The sequence below is a fragment of the Hyla sarda genome, unplaced genomic scaffold (assembly GCF_029499605.1).
Source record: "Hyla sarda isolate aHylSar1 unplaced genomic scaffold, aHylSar1.hap1 scaffold_18, whole genome shotgun sequence".
In the NCBI taxonomy this organism is placed as follows: domain Eukaryota; kingdom Metazoa; phylum Chordata; class Amphibia; order Anura; family Hylidae; genus Hyla; species Hyla sarda.
Window position 1 is genome coordinate 1,759,374 of NW_026608445.1, and position 21,114 is coordinate 1,780,487.

At 43.8% G+C, this 21,114-nt stretch overlaps 1 protein-coding gene across 10 annotated transcripts in view; it reads left to right on the forward strand.

The window, feature by feature from the left end:
* The window catches only part of LOC130313964 (SLAM family member 9-like), a 264,917-nt gene that overhangs the window by 200,416 nt on the left and 43,387 nt on the right, over nucleotides 1-21,114 (forward strand). For 5 of the 10 annotated variants that reach the window (XR_008861756.1, XM_056552695.1, XM_056552694.1 and 2 more), the window contains exons 3-6: nucleotides 9,181-9,228; nucleotides 10,405-10,467; nucleotides 12,630-12,819; nucleotides 16,270-16,587. Coding sequence is in view for 9 of the 10 variants with exons in the window: in XM_056552695.1 (XP_056408670.1) it covers nucleotides 12,669-12,819; nucleotides 16,270-16,587 (469 nt within the window). In the remaining variant the exon portion in view is untranslated. Of the gene's footprint in view, nucleotides 1-6,640; nucleotides 6,724-9,161; nucleotides 9,229-10,404; nucleotides 10,468-12,629; nucleotides 12,820-16,269; nucleotides 16,588-21,114 lie in introns of those variants that run through there. The other 5 variants (XM_056552693.1, XM_056552691.1, XM_056552690.1 and 2 more) reach the window with 4 other exon arrangements.

The following is a 21,114-nucleotide window of genomic DNA, read 5'->3' on the forward strand; positions in this document are numbered from 1 at the left end:
AAACCTGCCCCTCTTCAACTTCTGGGGGTTTAGTTTCTGTACAGTACACTTTACAGTAAAAATGACTGGTTATCTTTATTCTGTAGGTCCATTTGATTACAATGATGTCCAATTTATATAGATTTTGTACTTACTGCTTTTAATTTTTTTTCTTTTTTACTTTTTCTAAGAAAATAAGTATGCTTAAAATTGCCTTTTTGTGACATCTATAACTTTTTCATTTTCCCATATATGGTGCTGTATGTGTTACGCCGAGCGCTCCGGGTCCCCGCTCCTCCCCGGAGCGCTCGCTACACTCTCGCTACTGCAGCGCCCCGGTCAGATCCACTGACCGGGTGCGCTGCGATACCGCCTCCAGCCGGGATGCGATTCGCGATGCGGGTGGCGCCCGCTCGCGATGCGCACCCCGGCTCCCGTACCTGACTCGCTCTCCGTCGGTCCTGTCCCGGCGCGCGCGGCCCCGCTCCCTAGGGCGCGCGCGCGCCGGGTCTCTGCGATTTAAAGGGCCACTGCGCCGCTGATTGGCGCAGTGGTTCTAATTAGTGTGTTCACCTGTGCACTCCCTATGTATACCTCACTTCCCCTGCACTCCCTCGCCGGATCTTGTTGCCATCGTGCCAGTGAAAGCGTTTCCTTGTGTGTTCCTAGCCTGTGTTCCAGACCTCCTGCCGTTGCCCCTGACTACGATCCTTGCTGCCTGCCCCGACCTTCTGCTACGTCCGACCTTGCTTTTGTCTACTCCCTTGTACCGCGCCTATCTTCAGCAGTCAGAGAGGTTGAGCCGTTGCTAGTGGATACGACCTGGTTACTACCGCCGCAGCAAGACCATCCCGCTTTGCGGCGGGCTCTGGTGAACACCAGTAGTGACTTAGAACCGGTCCACTAGCACGGTCCACGCCAATCCCACTCTGGCACAGAGGATCCACCTCCTGCCAGCCGGCATCGTGACAGTAGATCCGGCCATGGATCCCGCTGAAGTTCCTCTGCCAGTTGTCGCCGACCTCACCACGGTGGTCGCCCAGCAGTCACAACAGATAGCGCAACAAGGCCACCAGCTGTCTCAACTGACCGTGATGCTACAGCAGCTACTAACACAGCTTCAGCAATCATCTCCTCCGCCAGCTCCTGCACCTCCTCCGCAGCGAGTGGCCGCTTCAGGCCTACGACTATCCTTGCCGGATAAATTTGATGGGAACTCTAAATTTTGCCGTGGCTTTCTTTCACAATGTTCCCTGCACTTGGAGATGATGTCGGACTAGTTTCCTACTGAAAGGTCTAAGGTGGCTTTCGTAGTCAGCCTTCTGCCTGGAAAAGCCCTGTCATGGGCCACACCGCTCTGGGACCGCAATGACCCCGTCACTGCCTCTGTACACTCCTTCTTCTCGGAAATTCGAAGTGTCTTTGAGGAACCTGCCCGAGCCTCTTCTGCTGAGACTGCCCTGCTGAACCTGGTCCAGGGTAATTCTTCCGTTGGCAAGTACGCCGTACAATTCCGTACTCTTGCTTCAGAACTATCCTGGAATAATGAGGGCCTCTGCGCGACCTTTAAAAAAGGCCTATCCAGCAACATTAAAGATGTTCTGGCCGCACGAGAAATCCCTGCAAACCTACATGAACTCATTCATCTAGCCACTCGCATTGACATGCGTTTTTCCGAAAGGCGTCAGGAGCTCCGCCAGGATATGGACTTTGTTCGCACGAGGCGTTTTTTCTCCCCGGCTCCTCTCTCCTCTGGTCCCCTGCAATCCGTTCCTGTGCCTCCCGCCGTGGAGGCTATGCAGGTTGACCGGTCTCGTCTGACACCTCAAGAGAGGACACGACGCCGCATGGAGAATCTCTGCCTGTACTGTGCCGGTACCGAACACTTCCTGAAGGATTGTCCTATCCGTCCTCCCCGCCTGGAAAGACGTACGCTGACTCCGCACAAAGGTGAGACAGTCCTTGATGTCAACTCTGCTTCTCCACGTCTTACTGTGCCTGTGCGGATATCTGCCTCCACCTTTTCCTTCTCTACCATGGCCTTCTTGGATTCCGGATCTGCAGGAAATTTTATTTTGGCCTCTCTCATCAACAGGTTCAACATCCCGGTGACCAGTCTCGCCAGACCCCTCTACATCAATTGTGTTAACAATGAAAGATTGGACTGTACCATACGTTTCCGCACGGAGCCCCTCCTAATGTGCATCGGACCTCATCACGAAAAAATTGAGTTTTTGGTCCTCCCCAATTGCACTTCCGAAATTCTCCTTGGACTACCCTGGCTTCAACACCATTCCCCAACCCTGGATTGGTCCACAGGGGAGAGCAAGAGCTGGGGTACCTCTTGTTTCAAGGACTGCCTTAAACCGGTTCCCAGTACTCCCTGCCGTGACCCGGTGGTTCCCCCTGTAGCCGGTCTTCCTAAGGCCTATATGGACTTTGCTGATGTGTTTTGCAAAAAACAAGCTGAGACTCTACCTCCTCACAGGCCTTATGACTGTCCTATTGACCTCTAGTGTTGCTTGCGAATATTCGAAATTCGAATATTATTTGCGAATATCGCATATTCGCGAATTCGCGAATTTCGCGAATATAGCGCTATATATTCGTAATTACGAATATTCGTTTATTTTTATTTTTTTTTTATTTTTTTTCTTCACAGTACACATCAGTGTTCACCCCCCTCTGCTTCCAGCTTGTGTGGTGTAAAGAAGGCTGTAATACTACTGTGTGAGACTGTCATGCGAAAATTCGCATATACGAAAATCCGCATATGCGAATTTTCGTATATGCGAATTTTCGCATACACTAATTCTCTCATATGCTAATTTTCTCATATGCTAATTTTCGCATACGCGAATGTTCGCATATGCGAAAATAAAACGCGAATATAACGAATATGCGAATATTCGCGAATATATGACGAATATTCGTCCATATATTCGCGAATATTCGCGAATTCGAATATGGCCTATGCCGCTCAACACTATTGACCTCCTCCCGGGCACTACTCCACCCCGGGGCAGAATTTATCCTCTGTCCGCCCCAGAGACTCTTGCTATGTCTGAGTACATCCAGGAAAATTTAAAAAAGGGCTTTATCCGCAAATCCTCCTCTCCTGCCGGAGCTGGATTTTTCTTTGTGTCCAAAAAAGATGGCTCCCTACGTCCTTGCATTGACTACCGCGGTCTTAATAAAATCACGGTAAAGAACCGCTACCCTCTACCTCTTATCTCTGAACTCTTTGATCGCCTCCAAGGTGCCCACATCTTTACCAAACTGGACTTAAGAGGTGCTTATAATCTCATCCGCATCAGGGAGGGGGATGAATGGAAAACGGCATTTAACACTAGAGATGGACACTTTGAGTATTTGGTCATGCCCTTTGGCCTGTGCAACGCCCCTGCCGTCTTCCAAGACTTTGTTAATGAAATTTTTTGTGATCTCTTATATTCCTGTGTTGTTGTGTATCTGGACGATATTCTGATTTTTTCTGCCAACCTAGAAGAACACCGCCAGCATGTCCGCATGGTTCTTCAGAGACTTCGTGACAACCAACTTTATGCCAAAATGGAGAAATGTCTGTTTGAATGTCAATCTCTTCCTTTCCTAGGATACTTGGTCTCTGGCCAGGGACTACAAATGGATCCAGACAAACTCTCTGCCGTCTTAGATTGGCCACGCCCCTCTGGACTCCGTGCTATCCAACGTTTTTTGGGGTTCGCCAATTATTACAGACAATTTATTCCACATTTTCCACCATTGTGGCTCCTATCGTGGCTTTAACCAAAAAGAATGCCAATCCTAAGTCATGGCCTCCTCAAGCGGAAGACGCCTTTAAACGGCTTAAGTCTGCCTTTTCTTCTGCTCCTGTGCTCTCCAGACCTGACCCATCTAAACCCTTCCTATTGGAGGTTGATGCCTCCTCAGTAGGAGCTGGAGCGGTTCTTCTACAAAAAAATTCTTCCGGGCATGCTGTTACCTGTGGTTTTTTTTCTAGGACCTTCTCTCCGGCGGAGAGGAACTACTCCATCAGGGATCGAGAGCTACTGGCCATTAAATTAGCACTTGAGGAATGGAGGCATCTGCTGGAGGGATCAAAATTTCCAGTTATTATTTACACCGATCACAAGAATCTCTCCTATCTCCAGTCTGCCCAACGGCTGAATCCTCGCCAGGCCAGGTGGTCTCTGTTCTTTGCCCGGTTTAATTTTGAAATTCACTTTCGCCTTGCCGATAAGAACATCAGGGCCGATGCTCTCTCTCGTTCCTCGGATGCCTCGGAAGTAGGGCTCTCTCCGCAACACATCATTCCTCCTGACTGCCTGATCTCCACTTCTCCAGCCTCCATCAGGCAAACTCCTCCAGGGAAGACCTTCGTCTCTCCACGCCAACGCCTCGGAATCCTCAAATGGGGTCACTCCTCCCATCTCGCAGGCCATGCGGGCATCAAGAAATCCGTGCAACTCATCTCTCGTTTCTATTGGTGGCCGACTCTGGAGACGGATGTTGTTGATTTTGTGCGGGCCTGCACTGTCTGTGCCCGGGACAAGACTCCTCGCCAGAAGCCTGCTGGTCTCCTTCACCCTCTGCCTGTCCCCGAACAGCCTTGGTCTCTGATTGGTATGGACTTTATTACAGACTTACCCCCATCCCGTGGCAACACTGTTGTTTGGGTGGTCGTTGATCGATTTTCCAAGATGGCACATTTTATTCCTCTTCCTGGTCTTCCTTCAGCGCCTCAGTTGGCAAAACAATTTTTTGTACACATTTTTCGTCTTCACGGGTTGCCCACGCAGATCGTCTCGGATAGAGGCGTCCAATTCGTGTCAAAATTCTGGAGGGCTCTCTGTAAACAACTCAAGATTAAATTAAACTTTTCTTCTGCTTATCATCCTCAATCCAATGGGCAAGTAGAAAGAATTAACCAGGTCCTGGGTGATTATTTACGGCATTTTGTTTCCTCCCGCCAGGATGACTGGGCAGATCTTCTACCATGGGCCGAATTCTCGTATAACTTCAGAGTCTCTGAATCTTCTTCCAAATCCCCATTTTTCGTGGTGTACGGCCGTCACCCTCTTCCCCCCCTCCCTACTCCCTTGCCCTCTGGTTTGCCCGCTGTGGATGAAATAACTCGTGATCTTTCCACCATATGGAAAGAGACCCAAAATTCTCTCTTACAGGCTTCATCACGCATGAAGAAGTTTGCTGATAAGAAAAGAAGAGCTCCCCCCATTTTTTCTCCCGGAGACAAGGTATGGCTCTCCGCTAAATATGTCCGCTTCCGTGTTCCCAGCTACAAATTGGGACCACGCTATCTTGGTCCTTTCAAAGTTTTGTGCCAGATTAATCCTGTCTCTTACAAACTTCTTCTTCCTCCTTCTCTTCGTATTCCTAATGCCTTTCATGTCTCTCTTCTTAAACCACTCATCCTCAACCGTTTCTCTCCTAAACTTATTTCTCCCACTCCTGTCTCCGGTTCTTCGGACATCTTTCCTGTAAAGGAGATACTGGCCTCCAAAAAGGTCAGAGGGAAAACCTTTTTTCTGGTTGACTGGGAGGGCTGTGGTCCTGAAGAGAGATCCTGGGAACCTGAGGACAATATCCTAGATAAAAGTCTGGTCCTCAGGTTCTCAGGCTCAAAGAAGAGGGGGAGACCCAAGGGGGGGGGTACTGTTACGCCGAGCGCTCCGGGTCCCCGCTCCTCCCCGGAGCGCTCGCTACACTCTCACTACTGCAGCGCCCCGGTCAGATCCACTGACCGGGTGCGCTGCGATACCGCCTCCAGCCGGGATGCGATTCGCGATGCGGGTGGCGCCCGCTCGCGATGCGCACCCCGGCTCCCGTACCTGACTCGCTCTCCGTCGGTCCTGTCCCGGCGCGCGCGGCCCCGCTCCCTAGGGCGCGCACGCGCCGGGTCTCTGCGATTTAAAGGGCCACTGCGCCGCTGATTGGCGCAGTGGTTCTAATTAGTGTGTTCACCTGTGCACTCCCTATGTATACCTCACTTCCCCTGCACTCCCTCGCCGGATCTTGTTGCCATCGTGCCAGTGAAAGCGTTTCCTTGTTTGTTCCTAGCCTGTGTTCCAGACCTCCTGCCGTTGCCCCTGACTACGATCCTTGCTGCCTGCCCCGACCTTCTGCTACGTCCGACCTTGCTTTTGTCTACTCCCTTGTACCGCGCCTATCTTCAGCAGTCAGAGAGGTTGAGCCGTTGCTAGTGGATACGACCTGGTTACTACCGCCGCAGCAAGACCATCCCGCTTTGCGGCGGGCTCTGGTGAACACCAGTAGTGACTTAGAACCGGTCCACTAGCACGGTCCACGCCAATCCCTCTCTGGCACAGAGGATCCACCTCCTGCCAGCCGGCATCGTGACAGTATGAAGTCTCATTTTTCGCAATGTGATCCATAGTTTCCTTCGTACCATTTTTGTTAAGATGGGACTTTATGTTCACTTCTTATTCTATTTTTTTCCTGATATACAGTATAAAGAGACCAAAAATCAGCAATTCAGGTATTTGATTTTTTTTTTACATCTACAGTTTGGACATAGCGTAGCATTGATCAATGTTATCACCGCTTTGTGGCTGAGAGCGACTATACAGTAAGCAAAATAGTATGGATTGCAACTCAACTCACTCACCATTTAAACCAGATGTAGATGGACTTCCTCAATTTTTGCAGCGCTGGAGCTCGGACAAAGCGGGTCGCCTCCCCATGTAGAATGTAGAGCAAAAAGTGGTAGGTCCAGCTTCCAAGCGGATATTGTGTTAAAATTCAAGCTTTAATGATTCCTATTAAAACATGGTAGGATCCAAGGGATAAAGACATACACGCTGACTCTTTTCGGGCTTAGTACAAGCCCTTAGTCATGTCAAAAATACAAGAAGAGCCTCACCTAGTGACACAGAGGTAGGCTGGAGACCTCTGACCACCACCTGAGCTGATTGGGATCCCACAATACGATCAGCCACCTGAGTTAACTGGTAGATGTATTTTACTATGGAGATCGCGGGATCTAAAGGGTTAATGCTGGACTTCATCATGATCACTCCTTTTCTTTGGTGTCATCTTGGAAGTATAACTTTTGAGATAGTGTGGTCAGGGGTAGGGACACCTTCACGATCATTGCATGCAAGCAAAAGCACATCCACATGGGGGACCAATGGCAGTGGCCAGTGATTAAATGCCAAAGGATAAGGAAATATAATACCTTTCCTGCTCCTAAATAACCACTTTAAGGATGGGTCAATAAATACACAACTAGAGTTGCGATCCACAAGAGCCCATAATGTCCTTGTGGTTTGATTGGAAAACTGTATCCCGGTTGCTATTAGTGCTAAAGTATGGCAATTGCTTTAGAAAATATTGGAATAAGATGATACTGTTTCTTTAACTTTAGACCTTTTATTGGCCATTGAAATGGGGACCCCTTTTTCAGACATGTTACCTTTGTCTGAGAAAATGTTTTATTCATTATCTCAAACATAATGTAGTTCCCCTTGGTGTTGAAAATATTCCCAATTTCTTAGTAGTAAAAGTAGGTTGTCTGCAAAAGCAGCCTCTAGATGTATATGTTGGCCTACTTTCAAACCTTTGATTACTTTATCTTGACGTAATTTCTGAAAAATTGTCACCATAACAAAAGTGAATGACAAGGGGGATGAAGGGACATCCTTGTCATGTGCCATTGGTTATACCGCAGGGCGGAGAAGGCGTACCATTGTGGATATCCTCAAAAAAAAAATGCAAAGGGAATCCAAACTTCCAAAACACCTGTTCCATGTAGTATGATGCTACTCTGTCAAATGCCTTTTCAGTGTTAATGCTCAGCATAACTTATGGGCACTTGACAATCATGTGCATATTGTATAGCATGCATTACCCTAATATCTGTAATGTCCGTTTGTCTGTGTTTTGCATTTTTCTGCTTTGATTCCTGTTCAGACATTAGGTTTGTGTCTGAACTGTTTCTGTGTTTATTCTTCCTGTTTTAAGAAGAGTTAACCCTTCAGCACTGGGAGGATATATAGATTCTAGCTTGCCTTGTTTTAGTACCTTTGTCAGGTTTTAGTATTCTTGCATTGTTCGTTCTGCTGTGTGTTCCCTAGTCCATGTTCACATTGTGCATTTGTCAGTCCTCTTGTGACCTTGTTTGATCCTGGATCTCCTAGGATAGAATCCTGTTCTGAGCCTTGTGCTAATCCGTCTATCTAGGAGTGAGTTGGCTTTGTATCTGTACCCGTGTTTGCTTGTATTTAGAATTTTTATTTCCTCCTAAGCTAGTATCCTGATCACTCTGTGGAGTGCCTGTTAGCTAGGAGCCTATTTGGCTTTAGCATTGTTGTCCCTCCATGGAGTGGGGTGTCTAGTGTGTTTCTTGTTCTAAGTCCAGTGTGAACAGTGCTCTTGATTACCTGACCCATTTAGTGTTCTGACTTTCATTTAACCTGTTCATTCCCTGCATCTCCTGGTTTTGTCTGCTGTATACTTATCTTCATATCTAGTCTTGTTCATATTATCATATCTGCCGTTAATCTTGATCCCGGTTTCTGAACTGTATGTTAGTATGCTATATCCTGTCTTGATATAACTGTAGCTTTGTAGTATTCCCGTTATGTTCCTGACTTGTTTCCCGACATGTACAGTTTGCTTTGTTTGACTCTTACGCCCATACACTTTAGCACAAGAAGGGATCGGTGCCCAGTTGTCGGTCCATCGTTTAGCGTGGATGTGCAATTAGGCAGGGAGAGTGGTTTTTAGGGATAGCTTAGGACTCACTTCTCCCTGCCTGTAAATCATGGCAATAGCATTGTCTTCCTCCTCTTCCTTTTAGGAATCCCATTTGGTCCAGATGTAATAACTCAGGGAGATAATTATTCAATCTACTACAATCCACTTGCCAACATCTTAAAATCCAAGTTGAGCAAAGAAATAGGCCGATAGTTTGAATATTTAGTGAGGTCCTTGCCTTATTTGGTATGACAGTATTGTAATTCTTAAGGGATTGATGTGGTAGGCACCCTCCAGTTAAAGGGAGTTACACAATTCAGTCATATGGGGGATAAGCACATCCCCAAATCTTTCATAACATGCCAATGTTAGGCCATCTGGGTCTCTTACCAGGAGGAAAAGTATCAAGAACTGTACATACTTCGTCCAAGACTTAAGTAGAAAAGTTCTGTCTTTTTCTTACAGTGTCAGAAGCCCCTTGATGAAGTGCAATAGCGTGAAACGTACGTTGGGGTAAGTGCAGGTTGTGCATGGCTCTGCATTGGTAATCCTTTTGTCTTTCCTTTCATGTGTTTACAATATCTTGAGCAATTATTTTCAGGTCTATATGCCTTAACTACATGTGTGCTCTCTTTGATTTGGTTGATGCATGTCTTTTCACCTATTGCACCAATGTTTAGTCTTTATTCCCTGCTATCTATCCAGCCATGTGCATTGTGCACATGCATCTCTTTTTAAAGGGGTACTTCGGTGGAAAACCTTTTTTTTTTTATCAACTGGTGCCGGAAAGTTAAACAGATTTGTAAATTACTTCTATAAAAAATCCTACTCCTTCCAGTACTCATCAGCTGCTGTTTGATCCACAGGAAGTTCTTTTCTTTTTGAATTTCCTTTCTGCCTGACCACAGTGCTCCCTGCTGACACCTCTGTCTATTTAGGAACTGTGAAGAGCAGGAGCAAATCCCCATAGAAAACCTCTCCTGTTGGTCCAATTTTATCTCTAAGAAAGAGTGATCTACGTTTCCCTAAACTATCTGCTAACTTGGCAGTATATAAAATATCATACCTTTCATGGATGGGATCCAAAACTTTGTTGCAAACCTATATAGTTCCTTCTTTTCTATACATAGTATGGGAATGATTCCAAGGTTATATATTAAATCATGGACTTGCCTATTATCTAGGTTTTTATGGACACATGAAAAACCTTGTGTGACCTGCCTATTCGAAGACTTTAGACTGCCTGATGTTTTATTTCTATACAAGCCAGTTTACTTGCAGAGATGGACAGAAATGATTATAGGTCAAGAGCTGTTGAGAGGGCAAGAGCTGGAACTGACACAACTGGGACGGCAGGGACTTTGTTTACCTAGTTTGTTTTCCCCAGAAAGACTTAGTGAGCTGTCATGCAAACCCTCTTTTGAGGAGGACATTAAAAGGTTAAATTAGCCTATAGCAAGGAAATGTTAATTGCTATTATTACCCCTGTTCCTCCGCCATGCCTGCTGATACCTAGTTCATTATTACCATATAAGTCATGAAATCCACTAGCACAGTATAGCTCTGTATTCTCTCTTCTAACTATAATTAAAATAATAGATTTGATTAAAGGGAATTCCAGACTATCCCAGAATCTCAGAGTTCCAGACTACGATAATCTATATTCTCTAATACCATCTCTTGCAACAGACAAGAAAAAGCACAAGACAGAGCTTCCATTGAGCGGTACGTTTGATCGTAAGGGTGTTCAAGGTGAGTAGTAAGGAATTGCCACTCACCTTATGGGGTTGTGTTAAGCATACAACAACCTTAGTAGCTTTATGTCATGTTCGGGTAACGGTGCTGCCATCCAGATATTTTCGAGGGGGATTTCCTCCACACTCGATTGGTAAATTCTAAAGGAAAAAAAACTGGAAAAGTAATTCCGGGTAATCGGCGCCAACCGTCAAAGAATCTTCAGGGTAGACTGGTACATATTCAAGTAATCCTTTATTTTGCTTTGCCAATGGCAAAGCAAAATAAAAGATTACTTGAATATGTACCAGTCTACCCTGAAGTTTCTTTGACAGTTGGCGCCGATTACCCGGAATAACTTTTCCAGTTTTTTTCCTTGAGAATCTCTTGCAACAGCTAATAACTATTTACATGAGCAGACAAGAAGAGTGACCCGAGAATATTTCCTAAAACAACATAAAGCAAATTTCAACCTTATGTGGATTGAGAGGGTAATAACCTCTGCTCTTATGGTAAAATGGGATCTGTCTGCTTTTTAACGGCCTCTCCTGCAGGAACACAGTAGGACCAACCAAGATTTTTTAAAGCTTGGAAATTGGAATAAAAGCAGACTTTTTCGGACTGAGAATGTACTTATATATTAAGAAATGCACATGGTTACGCAAGATGTATTAAACTTCAGGAGAATCATTATAAATTACTTCTATTATGTAAAATGGATCTCTTTGCTAGACATAGGGGATGTGTCTTAGGGCCATAGACTCTGTCCCATATAGGGGGGCACTGTCTATTAATCATTCCCTATTGGAAATAAATTGAATCTAGAATAAACAGGCTATGTCAATTTCATCATGTTCTAACTCCCCAATTTGTGATGCTGTCAATGCCAGACAAGAGTCTTCGACCTTCAAGACACTTGCTGGCAATGCATCTTATAGCAGCAGCTAAGCCATTGCATTAATAATTCTTTTTTTTGTCTGAAATTATGATGATTGACGAACTAGATAATCCCTGCTTCTAGTATGTCCCAGGAGAACTGGGAGTAGCTATGATGTGTAGTAACATACTGTACTTGTTTGTGTGCAATATAAATATACTAGCTGAGTACCCGGCGTTGCCCGGTTTTTCCTTCCTAATCCCTGTTGGGGAGGAAAATAAACAAAGGAGGAAGCTTTTGACTTCATATCCAGTCCTCATATATTCTTGTCATATCCCAACCCCATATCCCAACCTCCTATCCTGTCCTCCTATCTCGACCTCCTATCCCGACCTCCTGTCCTGACCTCCTATACCGTCCTCCTATTCCATCCTCCTATCCCGTCCTCCTATCCCGTCCTCCTATCCCGTCCTCCTATCCCGACCTGCTATCTCGATCTCCTATCTCGATCTCCTATCCCGTCCTCCTATCCAGTCCTCCTATCTCGACCTCCTATCCCGTCCTCCAATCTCGAGCTCCTATCCTGACCTCCTATCCCGACCTCCTTTCCCGTCCTCATATCTCGAGCTCCTATTTCGACCTCCTATCCCGTCCTCCTATCCCGACCTCATTTCCTGTCCTCCTTTCCTGTCCTCATATCTCGACCTCCTATCTCGACCTCCTATCTCGACCTCCTATCTTGACCTCCTATCCCGTCCTCCTATCCTGTCCTCCTATCCCGTCCTCCTATCCTGTCCTCCTTTCCCGTCCTCATATCTCGACCTCCTATCACAACCTCCTATCCCATCCTCCTATCCCGTCCTTCTATCCCGATCTCCTTTCCTGTCCTCCTATCTCGACCTCCTATCTTGACCTCCTATCTTGACCTCCTTTCCCGACCTCCTATCCAGACCTCCTATCCCATCCTCATATCCCGTCCTCCTATCCCATCCTCCTATCCCGACCTGCTATCCCGACCTCATATCTCCTCCTCATATCCCGTCCTCCTATCCCGACCTCCTATCTCGACCTCCTATCCCGACCTCCCATCCCGTCCTCATATCCCAAGTTTTTGTGGAACATATAGATAATAAAAATATATATATATATATATATATATATATATATATACCGTACTTTATGATAATACATTATAGTTTGCGACACTACTCAGTAGGGTACAGAATTAGTTGGCATCCAGCTTTTCCTGAAGCATAAAAACTTCTGAAAGTTGTTTTTATATACTTTCTGTTTTATTATTCAGCTAAACCGCAATTTTAAAGACAATAAAATCACAGCCCACATGACGCCAGGACAGGTTGTTATGCTGTGTGTTATTCACACCAAAGAGGAAGTAAGCTTACATTATAAGTATTCTTATAAGGGTGTGAAGATGCTGCACGCAACCTCAGAGCTACTCTCTATGATGGTGCCTATCCTTCTCCTGGCTGCAGGTAAAAGCCCTAAGTATATTTATCATATATTCAACCGCATTCACCTTTCTTATGATATAGCAGGCTGACTTAAAGGTGTACTCCGGTGCCAAACATCTTATCCCCTATCAAAAAGATAGGGAATAAGATGTTAGATCGTGGGGATCCCGCCACTGGCGGGATCCCCGCGATCTAGCATCCTATCCCCTATCCTTTTGATAGGGGATAAGATGTTTAGCGCCAGAGTACCCCTTTAATTCAGCACAACCCATAAAAATATCATAAGAAATTATCTATGGTTTTCAATGGAACTAAAGATAAACATGTTTCAATATTTCTAATGCTACATCTGTATGCACTTACAACTTGTACTTACTTAGGAAAGTAGGGACAGGTATGGTGGCAATTTTTATGTTCTTCACTTTGGTTTAACATGGGTGAATGCTCTGCATGGTCTTATTTCAGTGTAGTATTGTAATGCATAAACAATGCAGCCCTATAGAGTTTGACTCCTTAACAGGGCCAATTTTTGTTAATGCATTTTACTTTCTTTCTCCCTACCATCTAAGAGCCATAACTCCAATCCCCAAAGCCATAATAGGGCATACAGTATTTTTGCTGGACCAAATTTATTTTGTAATGATACCTTTCACCATAAAAGATGCCTTTTTGAAAAAAGAAATATTTGTGGGATGAAATTAAAGTTGAATTCACAGTTTTGTTAATTGTTGGGGCTTTCATTTTTACAGTTAACATGTTAAATATGGGTCTGTACTATTATAGCAATACCAAATACCGCTATGGCTAAAACAATCACCAGTCAACAATAGTGTTGAGAACGAATATTCGAAATGCAAATTTTTTCAGCGAATATTGGCACTTTGTGATTTCGCGAATATTTAGAATATACCGCTATATCTTCGTTATGACGAATATTCATTTTGTTTTCTTACAGTTAACATCACAATGATGTTGTAGCCAGCAGACACCAGGCCTGCAGCTACACGTAACCAGCACAAGTTCTCGTTTCTTAGTCTTAGTCTCATTTTGGGTATTTCTTGGACTTTCAGGTAGTTATATTTACAAGTTGCAAAGGAAACTTTTAAAAACTTTGTTCCTTAACTTGGTCTGGAAAACAGGATGTGGGATGGTCACTAACACTAAAGTCAACTTACTTTATTATCTAAACAGGATCAAGGTAGTTTTTTTTAAAGTAACTGTATGAGGGAGTTGAAATTTTCTTTTGACCTGTATCTATATCCTGTTATATAAAATTCACAGCTTTTCCTTAGAACAACCTCTGAAGCCACCCTTCCCCCCCCCCCCCCAACCACCTCCACCACCAAACAGCAGAACAAAAATGCCATGACACTTGCTAGATATTTCACTATGGTAGCATCCATGTGGCTGAATCTGATACTACAGCTCAGTAAAGTAAGCTACATGTCAGATACCAATGACAAAGTAAGACGGTAGGTGGAGCATCCTTAAAAATTATTTCAGATACTTGGTCAGCAAGCTTAAGGCATGGACCTCGAATGGAATATTTTATTTAGGAAATACTATTAGTTCCATGTGTCACTACAAATACGCAGAGGGGGGGGGGGGGCTAAACAAGTGGCTCAGAAGCTGGTGTAGGAAGGATGGGTTTGGAATCTTGGAGAACTGGGCCAAATTCTCTGCTGGCTTCAGGCTTTATGGTAGGGACAGACTGAACCTCAATGGGGAGGGTGCAGCTGTGCTCAAGGAGAAGATGACCAGAAGGTGGTGGAGTTTAAACTAGGGACTAGGCAGTTAGGAAAACACAAAAGTAGAGAACAAGACGCTGTAGATAAAGAACTGGGATCTAATTAATGTACCTGGGGGTGGAGTGATGGGAGGGGTTAGAATGTATTTCATTTGTCCTTTGTAGGGACACAATAGGTTGACCTTGATGAAATGTAACTATGTAACCATGCAAGATGTTATGTTGTTATGCAATTTATAATCTATCTTTTACATTGGTCAAATGTTTTCTTTATTTACTGTGTATACTCCTAGAGGTCATTTAGTACACTTTGTTTAATTGTTATTCTGCTTCCACCTAGGGGCCAAGTTTTTGTCTAGTCTAGAGGAGAGTACTGTAGAGGAGAGCAAGGAGGCAAAAGCAGCCTGGCACCCACTCCTAAGGCCTAGTATGCTGATACCACAAAGGGTTGTATAGGATTACAGCCCGATGGTGGTAAAACTTAATCAGGAGTACCAGTCCACATCAAGGGGTTTTCTTTATTATACACATTGGAGAGAAATTAAAAAAGATGCGGATCACTCACCACTGTTCCGATGCTGTGTTCTTTATTCAGACGATAAAAGGGGGATATACATGGACAGGGGCTCCCCACGACCCATTGCCCTGTCATACCATCTGTCCATGTATAGCCACCTTTTATCATCTGTATAAAGAACACGGTATCGGAACAGTGGTGAGTGATCCGCGTCTTTTTTCATTTCTCTTCAATGTGTTTATACAGTGACTACTTAGTGAGAGCACCACCACCTAAATGCTAGTGTGAATAGAGCTCAACATGCGACCACAAGATATATTTATTGATCGCCCCGCAGCAGTGCCAGGGGAATCTCTAGAGAATTGGTGTTTTCTTTATTATTCTTGTTAAAAATGGTTGAGAGAGCTACTGCCAGTGAAGGGAACTTGCTCAACTTTACTTAATTCCAGGACTTGTTGAGCTTTAGGCTAGACCTTGTTATCAGGGTAGCTGAAATCGCTGAAAAACATTGCCTATACCCTAAAACTGGGTATTGTAGAGCATCTAGCAGATTACAGAATTTAGGAGAATGTGCCAATTAGTGTGCATCATTACACCCCTCTGGAAAGTATGTTACAGCACTGAGAGTACGTAATACTAGCCTAAAGCCAGGGTATTCTCTTGCTCTGACCAGATAATCTTTAGAAAATAGACCAATAGAAATTTTTTATAAAGGTGTTAATTATCCATTGTTCCTTTGGATCAAATGAATAGGTGAGACTAACAGCTGCATTGTGAGGAGGGAGCTTGGATAACAAAAAGTTTGTTCTTGGATAACAAAAAGTGGGACTGAAGACATTTCTGCAGTACACAGCCGGGTGTCACAAATTACCCAACTCTGACTCCTTCCACTGATTCCAATTTTTTTTCTCTGATTAATTTAGAAAATAAATTGTATTTATTTTCCCTTGTTATATTTCTTTAAAACTTTATTATTTTAGGGTTATTTCAATCTAGGTCTGTATTTTTTTAAGTGTTTCTAGTCTGGGGTCTGTGAATAACAAGACTGCTTTTAGACCATTCAGTAAGCTAGGAAAGATGGTTGAAAACTCGGTAGTCTCTGGTTACTGTATTAGCTGCCAGCCAGCTTACAATGAATTACTTCATAGATGATTTTTTGGGATTTTTTTTTATTAAAATAATATTTTTGATGTCTGGTTCCTTATAGCCAAACAAGAGCCTGAGCTGGTGATAGGCCTTGTTAACAGCTCCATTCAACTGTCCACCCGCCTTAACCTTCTACTTCCTGTACAAGAAACTGTATGGAAATTCACATCTGATAGCAGGACAGTTAAAGTGGCAGAAGTTGGAAGTGTGTCACTTTTGACATACAGTGAACAATTCAAAAACCGTATAGAAGCTTTTAGAAGTGGAACCAGCATAGTTATCCAACATCTGAGCCTGAGGGATGCTGGAGAATACTGTGCTGAGATCATACTTGCCAGCAAAGAGATGCGCAGGTCGTCATTTATCCTCACTGTGTATGGTAAGTTCATGGCTAATCCCAAACTACTAAGAATCTGGTACCTTATAAACAGTAATCCATCCACTAACACTAGTATTCTTCAATTATATAATTTAACCCTGTGGTTATTTTAAATACTGTCCAATAAATATCCTAGGATACCAGTAATGTATTTGTTCTGAAAACAACTGCAAGGGTTACAAGAACCCACCCAGGTACTATTGGGCATCAGATCATTGTTGAAATCTCTATCACTCTTTCTCGGTTCTTTTTTTTACCAAATAAATTAAATTAATTACAATAATATCTAAATGATACAAGTTAGTTTACAATTGCAATATAATATATATTAAGTTCGATGTGACATATCTTGGCATATTTGATCTGCAACATTTAAAAGGAGTACTTTTTTTTATTTTTTATTAACTGGTGCCAGTAAGTTAAACAGATTTGTAAATTACTTCTACATAAAAACCGTAATCCTTCCAGTACTTACCCGATCGCCCGGAAAATAAAGGTGATCGGGGCTGTCAGAGACAGCCCGATCACCATAAAGGATAGGAGTGAGGTGGCAGGGGTGCCACCTCCTCCTATCCCCTGCCATTGGTCAGTCAGGACTAACTGACTTATGGCAGGAGGGCGGGGTGGGAGGGTTAAAGTTGGGGTCGGGGGGTTGCGGGGGCTGCAGGGCTGCTTACCGGCGGCTGTGATCAGCGGCAAGGTGGCAGTGATCAGCAGCGGGCGGCAATGATCCAGAGCAGTGGGGCGGCAGTGATCCGGAGCTGCGGCTCGGCGGCGGTGACGGCAAGTGGCAGTGAAGCTCGTTGGTGAGTGATCTTCACTGCAGCCTTGTAAAAGTTATAAAAGCCTTTGGCTGTCTGGGCATGCTAGGAGTTGTAGTTATGCAACATCTGGAGTCCCACAGTTTGGAGACCACTATGCAGTGGTCTCCAAATTGTGGTACTCCAGATGTTGCAAAAGTACTACTCTCAGTATGCCCAGACAGCCAAAGGCATGCTGGGAGTTGTAATTTTACAACATCTGGAGGGCCACAATTTGGAGACAACTGTGCAGTGGTCTCCAAACTGTGGCCCTCCAGATGTTGTAAAACTACAACTCAGCATGCCTAGATAGTCAGTCATGTTGGGAGTCTTAGTTCTGCAACATCTGGCCCTTCAGATGTTGACGAACTACAACTTCCAGCATGTCTGGACAGTCTGGGTGGGCATGCTGGGAGTTGTAGTATTGCAACAGATGGAGGCACACTGGTGGTGAAACACTGAATTAGTCTGTAACCTAATTCAGTGTTTCCCCACCATTGTGCCTCCAGCTGTGGCAAAACTACAACCCCCAGCATGCACGGTCTGTCAGTGCATGCTGGGAGTTGTAGTTTTGCAACCCCCTCCACTGAAAGTACAGGGTCCATCCACACGGGCGAGTACAATGAGTTTCTCGCTTTAGGTTTGAGCTTCTGAAAATTTTCTGCTGCAGCTCAAACTCCCAGCAGGAAACTTGCTGCGAACCCGACCGTGTGCATGTACTCCAAAAACACTACACTACACAAAGTAAAACAGTAAAACTCTACGTACACCCCTACCCCCCCCCCCCCCACTATAGAAATGAAAAACGTCTTTTACAGCACTATTTTCAAAACGAAGCCTCCAGCTGTTGCAAAATAACAGTATTATCTGACAGCCCAGTATTGTCTGACAGCCATTGACTGTCCAGGCATGCTGGGAGTTTTTCAACAGCTGGAGGCACCCTGTTTGGGAAACAGTGCAGTAGCGTAATTTGGTGTAATGCTTGCATTCGGGTCTGTCCCGATGCGAATCCCTAATTCAGGACTCAAATGCGCATGGCGCTCTCTCACTTTGGAGCCCTGTCGTATTTCAGGGCAACAGCTTAGGGCCACATATGGGGTTTTTCCCTATTCTGGAGAAATTGTGCAAAAAATTTTGGGGGCTTTTTCTCCTTTTATTCCCTATGAAAAGGAAAAGTTGGGGTCTACACCAGCATGTTATTGTAAAAAAAAAAAATTACACTAACATGCTGATGTTGCCCCATACTTCTCATTTTCACAAGAGGTAAAAGGAAAAAAAGACCCCATATGTGGACGTAAAATGCTCTCCGGGTGCACAACATGGCTCAGGAATGAGAGCACACCATGTACATGTGAGGCCTTGAGGCCTAAATTGGTGATTTGCACAGGGATGGCTGATAGTTACAGCAGTTCTGACATGAATGCAAAAAAGAAAACACCCACATGTGACCCCATTTTGGAAACTACACCCTCAAGGAATGTAACAAGGGGTATAGTGAGCCTTAACACCCCACAGGTGTTTGACGAATTTTTGTTAAAGTTGGACGTGAAAATGAAATATTAGATTTTTTTCACTAAAATGCTGGGGTTATCCCAAATTTTTCTTTTTCACAAGGGGTAATAGGAAAAAAGCCCCTCAAAATTTGTAATCCCATTTCTTCTGAGTAAGAACATTCCCCATATGTGGATGCTAAGTGCTCTGCGGGCGAACTACAGTGCTCTGAAGGGAAGGAGCAAAATTAGTTTTTTGGAGAGAAAATTTGGCTTGAATTGAAAGCCCCCATGGTACCAGAACAGTGGACCCCCCCACATGTGACCCCATTTTGGAAACTACACCCCTCATGGAACATAACAAGAGGTACAGTGAGCATTTACACCCCACAGGTGTCTGACAGATTTTTTGAACAATGGTCCATGAAAATTAAACAGTTTATTTTTCATTTGAACAGCCCACTGTTCCAAAGATCTGCAAACACTAGTGAGGTGTAAATGCTCACTGCCCCTCTTGTTACATTCCATGAGGGGTGTAGTTTCCAAAATAGGGTCACATGTGGGGGGGTCCACTGTTCTGGTAGCACAGGGGGCTTTGTGAACACACATGGCCCCCAACTTCTATTCCAACCAAATTCTCTCTCCAAAAGCACAATGGCGCTCCTTCTCTTCTGAGCCCTGTAGTGCACCAGCAGAACACTTAAGATCCACATATGGGGTATTTCCATACTCAGAAGAAATGGGGTTACAAATTTTGGGAGGCATTTTCTATTATTACCCCTGGTAAAAATGAAATATTTGGGGCAACACCAGCATTTTCACATCCAATTTTAGTGAAAATGTGTCAATCACCTGTGTGGTGTTAAGACTCACTATACCCCTTTGTTACGTTCCTTGAGGCATGTAGTTTCCCAAATAGTGTGCTATGTGTTTTTTTTTCTCTTCTGGCACCAAGGGGTTTCCTAAATGCGACATGCCCCCCAAAAACCATTTCAGTAATATTTGTTCTCCAAAAGCCCATTGACATTCCTTCCCTTCTGAGCCCTCTATTGCATCCACAGAGCACTTCACATGCACATATGAGGTATTTCCTTACTCGAGAGCAATTAGGTTACACATTTTGGTGACTTTTTCTCCTTTTATCCCTTGTAAGAATGAAGAAAAAAAGGGGTGTACAAGAACATGTTAGTGTAAAAAAGGAAGATCTTAAATTTTCTCCTTCACTTTGCTGCTATTCCTGTGAAACACCTAAAGGTTTAACAAACTTTCTCAATGCCATTTTGAATACGTTGAGTGGTGCAGTTTTCATAATGGGGTCATTATGGGATATTTCGAACATAAAGACCCTCAAATTCACTTCAAAATTGAACTGGTCCCTAAAAAAATTCTGATTTTGAAATTCTTGTGAAAAATTTAAAAATTGCTGCTAAACTTTGAAGCCCTCTAATGTCTTCCAAAAGTAAAAAGATGTCAACTTTATGATGCCAACATAAAGTAGACATATTGTATATGTGAATCAATATATAATTTATTAGGAATGTCCATTTCTCTTACAAGCAGAGCTTCAATGTTAGAAAAATTGTAAATTTTCAAATTTTTTATCAAATTTTGGATTTTTTTCACCAAGAAATGATGCAAGTATGGACAAAAGTTTACCACTAACACAAAGTAGAATATGTCAAGAAAAAACATTCTCGGAATCAAATTAATAATTGAAAGTATCCCAGAGTTATTAATGCTTAAAATGACAATGGTCAGATTTGCAAAAAAAAATGGCCTGGTCCTTAAGGTTAAAATGGGCTTCATCCCCAAGAAGTTAAGCAATAGTTTAACTACATAAGAATTATAATCATAATAATGCCCCCTTAGCACCTCCAGGTAGCAATAAGGCCCCTTAATGCCTCACTTAGTATTGATGCCCCTTTTATCAATTATACTCCCAATTAGTAATAATGGACACTTAGTGCCCCTTAGTAATAATTCCCCTTTTAGTGCCTCAACTATGTAATGATGCCTCATTAGTTAAAAAAACAATAAAAAAAACAATAAAAAAAACCTAGTCTCCCATTTAAAAATGGTGCCCCCTTATTGCCCTCTACTTAGGCATATTGGGGGACATTTATCAAAACCTGTACAGAGGAAAAGTTGCTTTGTTGCCCATAGTAACCAATCAGATCATTCTTTCATTTTTCTGAGGGCTTTTCAAAAAGGAAAGAAACAATCTGATTGGTTGCTAT